General features: G+C 43.2%; 2 protein-coding genes across 4 annotated transcripts; both read right to left on the bottom strand.

Annotated features, from left to right (window-relative positions):
• Window positions 1–2,964: 2,964 nt before the first annotated feature.
• On the bottom strand, window positions 2,965–7,736 carry LOC135676537 (LRR receptor-like serine/threonine-protein kinase FLS2). Of its 3 annotated transcripts, XM_065187832.1 has the most exons (4): window positions 7,614–7,736; window positions 7,335–7,508; window positions 3,817–7,247; window positions 2,965–3,483 (listed from the first exon to the last, which is right to left on the bottom strand). In XM_065187832.1, exons 3-4 carry the CDS (start codon window positions 7,058–7,060, stop codon window positions 3,143–3,145), a joined length of 3,585 nt encoding a protein of 1,194 aa, XP_065043904.1. In that variant the 5' UTR covers window positions 7,061–7,247; window positions 7,335–7,508; window positions 7,614–7,736; the 3' UTR covers window positions 2,965–3,142. The 3 variants fall into 3 exon arrangements, with proteins under 3 accessions (XP_065043904.1, XP_065043906.1, XP_065043907.1); XM_065187834.1 differs by lacking the exon at window positions 7,614–7,736 and having other exon boundaries at window positions 7,335–7,512; XM_065187835.1 differs by lacking the exons at window positions 7,335–7,508; window positions 7,614–7,736 and having other exon boundaries at window positions 3,817–7,313.
• Window positions 7,737–9,893: 2,157 nt separating this feature from the next.
• On the bottom strand, window positions 9,894–11,388 carry LOC135677744 (uncharacterized). The gene has a single exon (XM_065190130.1). It carries the CDS (start codon window positions 11,156–11,158, stop codon window positions 10,022–10,024), a length of 1,137 nt encoding a protein of 378 aa, XP_065046202.1. The 5' UTR covers window positions 11,159–11,388; the 3' UTR covers window positions 9,894–10,021.

Here is an 11,388-nt window from a genome sequence, read left to right as displayed (position 1 = left end):
AAAGGTTTTTCTCTCAATCTCTCTCTCCCCTAATCGTCCTGTGAAAAAATAGGAAGAGAGGAGAAGGATCTAGTTTTCCTTGTAGATCTTTGCAGATTGATATTTCAGATTCGAAAATGAAGCACTTGTAGATCAGATAAGGTTTATTCTTCTGAATAACAAGAAAGGTACGCATCGTAATATTGTTAGATCCAATTTATTTGATTTCAATCTTGGCATAAAAGTTTTTCCACATTGCAGATAGCATGATTACAGATTTTATGTTAACAATTGGTATCAGAGCTAGGTTCTTGAGATCAAATATATTAGATCTATTATTTTTGTTTACGATGCTTGAATGATTCGTCGGATATTATTGATCTGTTTTTTTTCTATATGATTTGCTCGATTATGAGTAATGCATAATTTTATTTTTCATCGATGAATTTACTGTTTACTATGATCGATGTAATTGAGACAATTATCTCAATTGATCGTTAACGACGAAGGGTCGTGTACCACCCCATAGCTGCGCATCACGGTCGTGCACGGGCAACGGTCCGCTTGCGAGCGGTGGCGGCACCACGGGCATCCCGCACCGCCTTTGAACGCGGTGCCCGCGGAAGGCGGTGGCTGCACCCCGTGTGAAGGCGACGACCGCCCTCACGCATAATGATGGTGCCCGCATAAGGCGCCTACGAAAGGGCAATGGTCGCAGATGGCGGCAGCCGTTGCCCCCGTGGACAATGGGCAGCGGCAGCGGCTGCGCCAAGGCGGTGGCCAAGCGCGGGCAGGAACCGCGGCGGCCGCGCGCAAGCAGCGGCAGCGCCACACGCGCAGGCGGCAGCGACAAGGCAGATTAGGGTTTTTGGCATAATTATAGTTTTGACCTAGAGGCTAGGGTTTTACAAAATTACAGTTCTACCCTTTGTAAATTTCGTAATTCTCAGGTCTAATTTCTGCCAAATTACAGTTCTACCATTCATAAATTGCATATTTTCGATTTATATCCTATCAAATATTTATAATTTTATCATTATGAAATTGAGAAATTTAGTTTAAATTCTTAATTATAAAATTGATAAATATGATTTATTATAATTATGATTGAATTTAATGATTATATTTTGGTTATTTGATTGGATTTAATTTTTGATTAAAAAATATAAATTATGGGTTACTTTATAGTTTTCTCATATGAATTATTCATTATACATGTGATAAATAAAATTTAATTATTATTCCTGGATATTTATTTAGTTATTCATATATATATATATATATATATATATATATTTGAAATTATAAAATAATATTTACCTGAAGACATGATTTATATGTTATCATGATTATCATATTAGTTTTTTTTTACTGATTAATATTCAATAATTATTATGGTTATTATTCTATTATTGAACTATTCATTCTACTTGCTTTATGACTCCCTAAAACAAGAGAGAGAGAGAGAGAGAGAGAGAGAGAGAGAGAGAAAAGAAAAAGGTTCGCACCAATTGAGAAGTCCGGTTAAGTTTAATCAAAGAAGTTTAATTAAACTCATGAAGTGGAATAAGTTATCCCCTACCCAATGAGTATTTCTTTGGATTAATTCCTCATGGTTTTCTATCTGTAACAATTTAGAACACATTTCCCTTTGTCAACCATAATTTTTCGATTCACGAATCAATCAATATAACCACATGCTTTTTTCAGTAATCCTACATTTACATGTGAAAGTGCATTTACACAGTTCCTAACAATATATTTAGCTCATCATTCTCTTGCATTCCACAAGTCACTTCAAAAAGAAAAAAAAAACTTAATGAGGTATCTAAAAGAATTTTGGATTCATGAATAATTTCTTCTTCTCTAATTCATATGTTTGAACTAAGGTTTCATCTTAGCAATTTCAACAAATACATCCATCCTTATGCATCAATTCGTAATTTCTTTAAGTAAAAAGAAACTTGAAAAGCCTTATGCTAATTTGAAGAGTACCAAACAAAAAGGGCCTCCTTAAATGTAATTTAGATTACCTTACACTGAAATCTAATTGACCTTAAAGAGTTTTCGAAATAATACCTTCTTCAATTTATTGTGATGGAAGATAATGATGATACATTCTTGACACCCTTACCATATCTTCTTTGCTATCTTGTATCATTTTCTTCAAACTTCCTAAAACTGAGGTTGAAAACTGTGTCTATATTAATGGCATTTTATGGTAGCATGACAACATTCCTAAGCCATCCAAATCATAATTAAGATTTCCTAATTAAGTGAAGATACATGTGGTCAACAAATTCCACATGAATTGACTTGCATCAACTGTGTGGATCAATAAGGTTGGATTCCTGCATCTCCCAACACAGAGGGAAGCAACATTCTCTGCATTCCAATATTCTTCTTACAAAGAAACATATTCCTCCTCTTTGGTCACAATCTGAGTCATTGTTGTCTTTGATGCTTGCCGTCATGAATCTAGCTAGATCTGCAAGCATGAACTCAGAAATGGATTTTCTGGACTCATGCAGCACTTGTGTTGAAAGGGTCTCTTAACCTGCAGTAGTACCAAAAGAAAGAAGAAAAAAACACAACTTTTTCTGTTTTCTTTCCGGCCAAAGGGTATCGATTAGTCAAAAATATTTTCATGGGAATTTAAAGGAAGATAGTGTTGTTTCTACTTGTGCTTTTGTTCTTTGAGACATTCTATAAAAAGCTTCTCATTCTAAAGAAGATGTGAAAGACTGAGATATAAGATTGTAATGCTCAGCAGCAGTCCAAACACTCCCAAGTCTCTATTAGCTTTAAACATTCTTCAAGCACAAATCTTGTTTTGCTGGCAAATTGCTATGCAGGACAGTCTAAACTTGCATCCCCTTCATTGAATTTACATGTTTAATGCTGTGGATTTCGATGCCAAAGAAGGTTAATGCCAAACTTGCATCCACTCCATTTTGCTCAAAGGGGGAAGCAACAGGTATGCAATTAAAAGGAAAAAGAAGCCACAATGCATGTTATTTCTAGTAAAAAGTACATGTCCAGAATACATTTAGTGACATAACTCCCCTGATTTGCTCAAGTTTGCACTCTACTGAGTGCTATGAAGAAACATAACGTAAAACAAGCAGAAAGATGTTATATAAATAGATAAAATTCCAACCAGCTAATTCTTGTCCCCGATCAGTCTCAGCAACGATAAGAGCACTTCGTTCATGTCTGGCCGGTCCTCTGCAGAAAAGCTAGTGCATGACAAAGCTAACTCCAACACCCCCGTCACTCTTTCTTCTTCTATCTCACTCGCGAGGTTCATGTCGCCGTCTATTATTTGGAGAACACTGTCGAGTCCAGTGACAATGGCCTTCTCCACAAGCTGCTGCAATGTAAGGGAAATACCATTTTCTTCAATCAATCCTGTAGGCCTTCTCTTGGTGAATAGCTCCATCATAACCACTCCAAAGCTGAACACATCCACTTTTGTGCTCGCTCTCCTCATGTATGCAAACTCTTCATAACACAGACACTATTTAGCACAAAAACTACTTATACAGGGCAGAACTACTTTTTAGCAACAACACAGAACTCAAATTAGCATGAGAATTGTATTAAGAAAATTATCTAGCATGCTTTGTCCAACCTACAATGATGGTCGCTGATGAGTAATTCAATGTAATTTGGTTGATCCAGAATGAAAGTGCATATTTCAACTTCCAAGACATTATATTTTCACAATTAAATGAGTTAAGGAGGTTGATTACTTGCAGCAATACATATATATATACACACACTTAAGAAATATTACTATTACTAGTTCAAAGAAAATGGAACCTTAAGGATCACCTGGTGCCATGTAGCCAATGGTGCCTTGGAAGGCTGCAGATGAGGTCTGGTTGCTTCCATCCTGCAAATGAACTCCCAACATGCGAGCTGTACCAAAGTCACTCACATGGGCAACCCAATCTCTATCCAAAAGGATGTTTGATGGCTTGAGATCACAGTGAACTATAGGGAAGTCATAGCCTGAGTGCAGGTAAGCAAGCCCGTTTGCAACAGAGATGCAGACCTGCAACCTTTCATAGATTGTCCACCTCAAACGATTGATTTGTGGACTGTGTATGATGCTTTCCAGATTTCCATTCTCCATGAACTCCAGAGTTAGAGCTTTCATTTTCCCTGATTCCCAAGCATAGCCCAACACCTTAACCAAATTCCTGTGCTTCAATCTGCTCAAAACCTTCAGTTCAGTGAAAAAGCATTTATCAGACTCAACAGGAAACTGCTCCAAGTTTAGCCTCTTCACAGCTACAAAGTGCTCATCACCTTCAAGCCTTCCTTTGTAGACAGTGCTCAAATTGCTCCGACCTATCACATTTTCTTCACTAAATGACTCTGTAGCAACCTCTAGCTCACTCCGTGTGAATCTTTTCAGGTCTGGGATGAGGGGAAGTTCAGTACTAAGCTCCATGGCGTGATGTGAGAATTGATTTTTATCACGTTTCCAGAAGCAGATCAGTCCCACAAAAAGCACTAGCAGGAAAACAAATAGAGAGCATAATGTAATAACAATGATCAATGCCTTTGTTGTCAACTTCTGGCTTCCTTTCTTGCAGGTAGAAGAAGAAGTTGAGCCACATAGTGCAGGATTTCCTTCCAAATTCGATGAAGACAAATTACTAAATATCCCACCTTTTGGAATGAACCCTTCGAACTGATTGAAAGAAAGGTTGAGTGTTTGTAAGCTTGTAAGATTAGCCAAGCTCTCTGGTATCTGTCCGCTGAACCGATTGTGAGAAACATCAAGGGAGACAAGGCTCTTTAGCTCTGATATGCTGCTGGGAAGTTGTCCGTATAACTCATTGTTTGAGAGATTCAAGCTAGTAAGCAAGTCAAGCTGAGGAAAAATACTGGCAGGTAGCTCACCTGAAAATTTATTAGCAGAGATGTCCAGCGAGTCCAAGTTTTTACAGGCCTTCAGCGAAGCAGGAATACTCCCTGACAGTTGGTTGTTTGAGAGATCAATTTCTTGAACCATTTCTAGACCACCAATTTCCATTGGCAGAGAACCTACAAACATATTATTTGATAGATTCAAGTACATCTGCATGTTTGACATGCTTGCCATCACAGCACCTGGAATCGATCCGCTTAGCCGATTATGTGAAAGATCCAACATGAGAAGTCGCCGCAGATTCTTCATAGCTTGTGGAATTGAGCCATTAATCATGTTATCGTTGAGGTACAGATAAGCGAGCTGTTGGAGATTTCCCATGGCATCTGGGATAGGCCCTACAAACCTGTTGAACTGCAGATCCAACAGAACAAGCCGTTCCAGTTGAAACACCTGCTTGGGAATCTCTCCTTCAAGAGAATTCTTTCCAAGGAAGAGTCCCTGAAGACTTGACAGCTTTGAGATCTCTGTAGGAACCTGACCAACAAAATTATTGCTATGAAGCTGTAATTTGAACAACATGCTAAGATTTCCAATCTCTGGTGGAATCAATCCAGACAAGGAATTATGCTGCAACTGTAAGATCCCTAAGTTGGTTAGTTTTCCAATCTCTGGACTGAGTGAGCCAGTTAACTTGTTGACTGCCAAGTCCAGAGTTTTGAGCTTGCTACAGTTGAACAGATCTTCAGGAACGCTTCCAGAGAGCAAATTAGATCCAACCGAGAAGAACGTGAAGTTCTGCAACTTACCCAACCCAAAAGGTAATCCCCCTGTGAACTTGTTGTTAGTAACACTTACATTGAATAGATGAGAACAATTGGTGATGCTCACTGGAATCGGGCCATCCAAAGAGTTGTGGTGAATGACCAAAAACTCCAGCTTGTGGAGTGATCCTATGTTCGGCGGTATCGGTCCTGACAGTGAATTCTCACTCAAGGACAGGTACCTGAGGTTCGTCAAGTTCATCAACGATGGAGGGATTTCTCCTGTCAGTCTGTTGACATGAAGAGAAAGCCACTGAACTGAAGTAAGAGACCCAAATTCAGATGGAATTCGACCGGTTAGCTCATTCTCAGAAAGACCAAGAGAGACTAACGACTTGCAACGGGATAGGGAAGCAGGAATCGTTGAATTCAACTTGTTGTCATGTACACGTAAAGCTTTTAGCTTGTGTAATTCTCCGAGCTGAGGGGGAATGCTGCCACTGAGTTGATTGCTGTAAATGTTCAACAAGGTCAGGTTTGAGCACTGGCCTAGCTCAGGAGGGATGACACCAACAAAACTGTTCTCGTAAAGCTGAACAACTTCCAAATGCGAGAAGTTACCGAGCGCAGGAGGTATAGTTCCTGACAACTGATTCACACTAAGGTCTAGCGTCTGCAGATTTGTTAGCCTTTCAAATGAATCAGGCAAGGGACCGATGAGATAATTGTAATACGCCGTGAAGAACTGAAGATTTATCAAGTTACCGATGCATGAAGGGATCGTACCAGTCAGATTATTCGAACCGAGGATTAGAATTAAGAGAGATGTGCAGTTGCAGATGCTGTCCGGGATGCTTCCACTGAAGGAATTGTTGCTTACATCCAACCACTGAAGACTTTCCAAGCTACCAAATTCTGAAGGTATCAGCCCTGACAGAAGATTCTCACTCAGACCAAACTCACTGAGTTGAGGCAGAAGTCCGAGTTCAGGAGGGACCGGACCGAAGAAGTAGTTGGCAGTGAGATCAAGGAATTGGAGAGTGGAGATGTTTCCGAGATACGGGGATAGCCTGCCCCTGAGATGCATCTGGGGAAGGCTGATGGAGATGACGGCATCGGTTGATGGGTCACAGGTCAGCCCGCTCCAGTTGCAGTGATGAATGGTGGTGTTCCAATCGGCCAGTGCGCCGAGAGGGTCATCGGAGATGGAGGCCTTGAAGGCCAGCAAAGCCTCGACTGGGACATCGGAGATAGACCTCCCTGAGGTCGCCACCTCTGCAGCCATTAGGGAGCAGAGGAGCAGCAGCAACAGCGGTAAAGTCTCTCTTAGCGCCATTTCCTCACGAAGATGGTAGACAAGTGAGAGGACAGGGAGAGGAAGACGAAAGCTTAAATTGGATTCCAACTTGCTGATAAGAACTGCGGTTTTCATCAACTTGTGGTGAGGAACACGACCTCGGAGTCAGCCAAAGTCTTGGAGCAATCCTGTAATGTGAAACCAATCGCTTCTCAAGCCGACATGCCAAACAAATTATGAATGACAAGAAAAGCAACTCCTTGCGCTGTGAAAAGCCTCGAAGATCCAATATTTTCTCATCTGAACGCATATTTACATCGATCTGTCGTACAAACATGCATAATCGTCAAGCATTGGTGGAAAAAATCATCAAACATGACCTGAACAACTGGTGGGGACGAATTATGACCTTACAGTCAACCACGCGTCTTCGAGTAAGCATGTAATGTGAAACCAATTGATTCTCCAGCCGACATCCTAAACAATTTGATAATGAAAATAAATCAGAGAATCATCAGAAAGGCAACGCCTTTTGCAGTCACGGGCTTTCAAGATCCAATCTTTTCTCCATCTCAACGCCTATCTGCACCGATTTCATAAAATCGACCGTGCAAAAGCGTCAAAATTTTCCAGAAAAATTAACGTTTTGCAGCAAAAACGGCATTTTTTTCACAGCAAGAAAAAATACCAATCCCATCGTGACGCGGGAAGAGTGCCTTCCGAGCCACGCACTGACAAAGCTGTGGGACACCGATGAGGATAGAGTCAAAGATACGCCGCAGTTTTGACTAGTGGAGGAGGAAAGGGGGGAGAGCGGCCGCAGGGAAGTGCGCGATTAGCGTGGAAACCGGCGGCTGTACGGAGTCAATGAGATGAAAACAAACGACTGTGACTTGGGAATGGTTGACTCCGTGTCATCTAAAGGGAATGAAGAACGACGAAGGCTATTGAGCTTTGTCGCGTGGTTGAGCTTGCGGACTTTCTCGTGGACGGACGTGCTCTCTCTTCGACTGGTGCGCGCCAGACTGGAACGTGATCTCTTCTTGGCCGGTGACGAGGACATCATCAACCTAAATTCCACTGCCAATGTTTAGATCCGACAAGATTGCCAAACCAATTAGCTGCACACCAAAGATATGAAGGAGAGAGAGAGTGTGTGTGTCTTCATCAAAAATAAATAAATTTCTAGCAACCTCATAATTTTCTAAAAATATATGCCACAGAGGAGAGGGAGAGGGAGAGAGGGTTCCATTTTGTTATTTTCACTCTCTCTACAGACATGGTTTCGTTAGTTTCACTTTTACTCAATTAATATTATAGCCTTTTATTTTTTATATATTTTTAAATTAAATGGTTTGTTTAATTAAAAGATGCTTTTTATGATTGCTTTTATTTTCTGAAAATAAGTTACAAATTTGAAGGTCAATATGTTTTTGGTTTTAGAGTATCAAGAAAAAAAATTTACATTATCATTTGTTTTATAAAAGAAATTTCAACAAATATTTTCATGCTTGAAAACTTCTATAAACCCTACACATGTGTATTAGTAAAGTAAAAAATATGTATAGTAATGTCCAAGTCAGCCTAACGTTGTTCGGACCCATGGGCGTAAAAGAGATGAGATGACATGGATGTCACGTTAGCAAACGTCACAAATAAGTTGGCATGGCTATGGTTCAAATGCTTTCCATATTACTAACGAAAATACGTGGGCCTGAGTTTAATTTGTGATTATCGATTTGATATGGAAGACCAAAGCCAACCCAAGTTAAAATCATCTATTTCTCCCCAATTAATATCATTCAAACATGACATGCAGTAGTTATATTACGGTATCTAACATTGTTAATTAATTAGTTATCTTTAGTATTTTAATTTTTATATTTTTAAAAGTTATTTTAGGATTCTTATACTTATGAAAGTGATACATTGTTGATTCTGTTGACGAAAATATCATAGTATTTATCACTGAGCATATGTTGATTCTACCTTACTTTCGTTTATCACCGAGTACGTATAATATTTTTATCAGTAAAATAAACGACGTGAGGAGAAACAGAACTAAATGTTTTACGTTCGTAAATATAAGAATCCCAATGTAATTTTTTTGAAAGTATAAGAACCGAAATACTATAGATAACTAATTACAGAGAATAATTTATAATTAATCAAAAGCAACATATATTAGTAAATAAATGGTGCAGCGAAAAGAGGACGACCTAAACAGCTGAGTTTGAGCATGATACATAATGACAAGAATGAGCTACCCTAAAAATATTTCAATGCTCAAGAATAGTAGGTTATGAGATCCCGTTTTACTACTAGCAATGCCTGCATTCGGATCACATGATCCTACTACGGTGGCAACACTAGCTGCCATGGAGCCATGTGAGAGATGTCGCGGTCCAGAAGACAACAGACAGTTTCATCAACAAAGATCACCAAAGTACAACCAAGAATCACATGCTTCTCCTCACTCCAATGTATATGTATATATATATAATTGCAAAGGAGATCTTTGAAGCGGTGAAGGCGATAAAAGCATCTGAAACAAGCATGTTAGACAATGGAGATTGGAATCTCTGCCTCCTACTCCGGCAGCAGCAGCAGCGTAGGCGACCCCGCGTGCTACTGGGAGGGAGAAGGGACAAAGGAAGACCAAGAGAATACGAGCCGTCCGATCACATCATCAGGACGAGGCTTTCCCCGTCGTCCGCCATGAGACAACAGAGGCGGAGTAAACGAAGGAAGCGAGCAGGTGCGCAGGTCGCCATGGCTATAGTTGCTTCTACTGCTGCTCGTTCTCAGAAACAAAAGGCTGGCCCGAACTGTTGTAGGGAAACGCATTTCATTACGGATCGGTCGAAGGGCGCAGTGGTCGTGGACCGAACCGGAATCGAATTGATCCGAACCGGTTTTGTCTTTATTTCTTTAATTTCCTAATATGTAGACACAAACAACTGATGAATAGCATCAAAAATATCCTGATATATTTACAGGAGAGAGAGCGAGAGATCGAAAGAGCAAATCAACATGGGGAGGATTTTTTTGGATTAAAAATAACTATTATTGGAATTTTTTTTCATTTACTGTTTTCTAAAAATATTTATGGGGAAGGGTGCAGATTTGGTCTCGACGCCGGGCCGACCGGACCAATTCAGCCCGGTTACGGGCCGAGCCGATCCGGTCCTTCTTCTGCTGCGGCGACAAGACGTGGGCGAGACCCAAGACGGAGACAGGCTTGCCCGACCCGCGCAGGGAGCAGACGGGGACGACGTTGAGGACCGGAGCGACGCGGACGTTGGCGGAGTAGGACCGCTCCACCCCGCGCGGCCGCGGTCTCGGGCCGCCAGTGAAGCTCCCAGGGCTGCTCGAACTCCGCTCCGGGCCATGGAACACGATCTTCCCCGACGAGCTCATCCGCGGGCTGTCCACCGATGCCCCCCGCGGCGGGGCCGGCGCTGCTGGTTCTGCCGGCCGGAGTCCGACCCTCGATGACGCTGGGGTTGCGGGGCGCGGCCGGGCTAGGCGGACCCGGGGAGGGACGCGGCTGGGTTTGTCCGAGTCGATAGAGAGCCTCCCGAGGTCCTCGTGGTCGGGGCCGGAGGAGGACGAGGAAGAGGAGGAGGAGAGGGAGATCCGGGAGGCGATCGCCACGGACTCGCGATCTGAGTCGCGGAGGAGAGGGAGGCTCAGCGACGCGACCGGAGAAGCGGGCTTGTGGTGGCGGTGTAGCAGATGCTTGATAGACGACCGAGGGATAGGATTCTTGGAAGCGGCGGGGGCCGCAGCGGAGGGCACGGGGGCGGTTACATGGACACCAGGCGGCTTCGCGAGGGCCCTCCTGAGGCCGAGGAGCTCGCGCCACCGGGTGGTGCACCTGGGCGCGCGGGGGGAGAACGCGTAGGAGTCGGGACCGGCGATGTCCACCTTCCGCGCCGTCTCAGGGGGCTCCGACCGGGCGATCTCCGACTCCAGAGCCGGTTTCGGCGCAGCCAGCTGCATGGGCACCAGCTTGCCTCCGGAGAAGAGCTCGTCGGCGGGGAGCATCGTGACGGGGTCGTCGTGGAGGCGGAACTCGAAGTCCTCCGCATGGTCGTCAGGGCGGCCCTCCCGCGGGGCGACGGGGGTGGGGTCGGCGGAGTCGTGGCTGAATGAGATCCGAGGGCTGAACCAGGGGAAGGCCTCCGGCAGCGGCGGGAGGGCGACGATGTTAACCATAGCGGACGCCATGAACGAACGAGACGAGGAAGAGGCGGTCAGTAGAGATCACAATGCGTCGATGACGGCTTTCTTCTATATAGAAAACCGATCGCCAGGATGGCCCTCTACCTACCACTGATTCGTACCCAATCGCCACCTGCCCTGTGATCGGAGGCAGCGATGGCCACGAAGCGGGTCCCTTGCCAACGCTGCACACAGCATGGCATGAGGTCCGTTGAAACGATGAGTGCAAACCGTCT

Source organism: Musa acuminata, chromosome BXJ1-6 (assembly GCF_036884655.1).
Source record: "Musa acuminata AAA Group cultivar baxijiao chromosome BXJ1-6, Cavendish_Baxijiao_AAA, whole genome shotgun sequence".
In the NCBI taxonomy this organism is placed as follows: Eukaryota; Viridiplantae; Streptophyta; class Magnoliopsida; order Zingiberales; family Musaceae; genus Musa; species Musa acuminata.
This window is presented reverse-complemented; position numbering and strand designations above follow the sequence as displayed.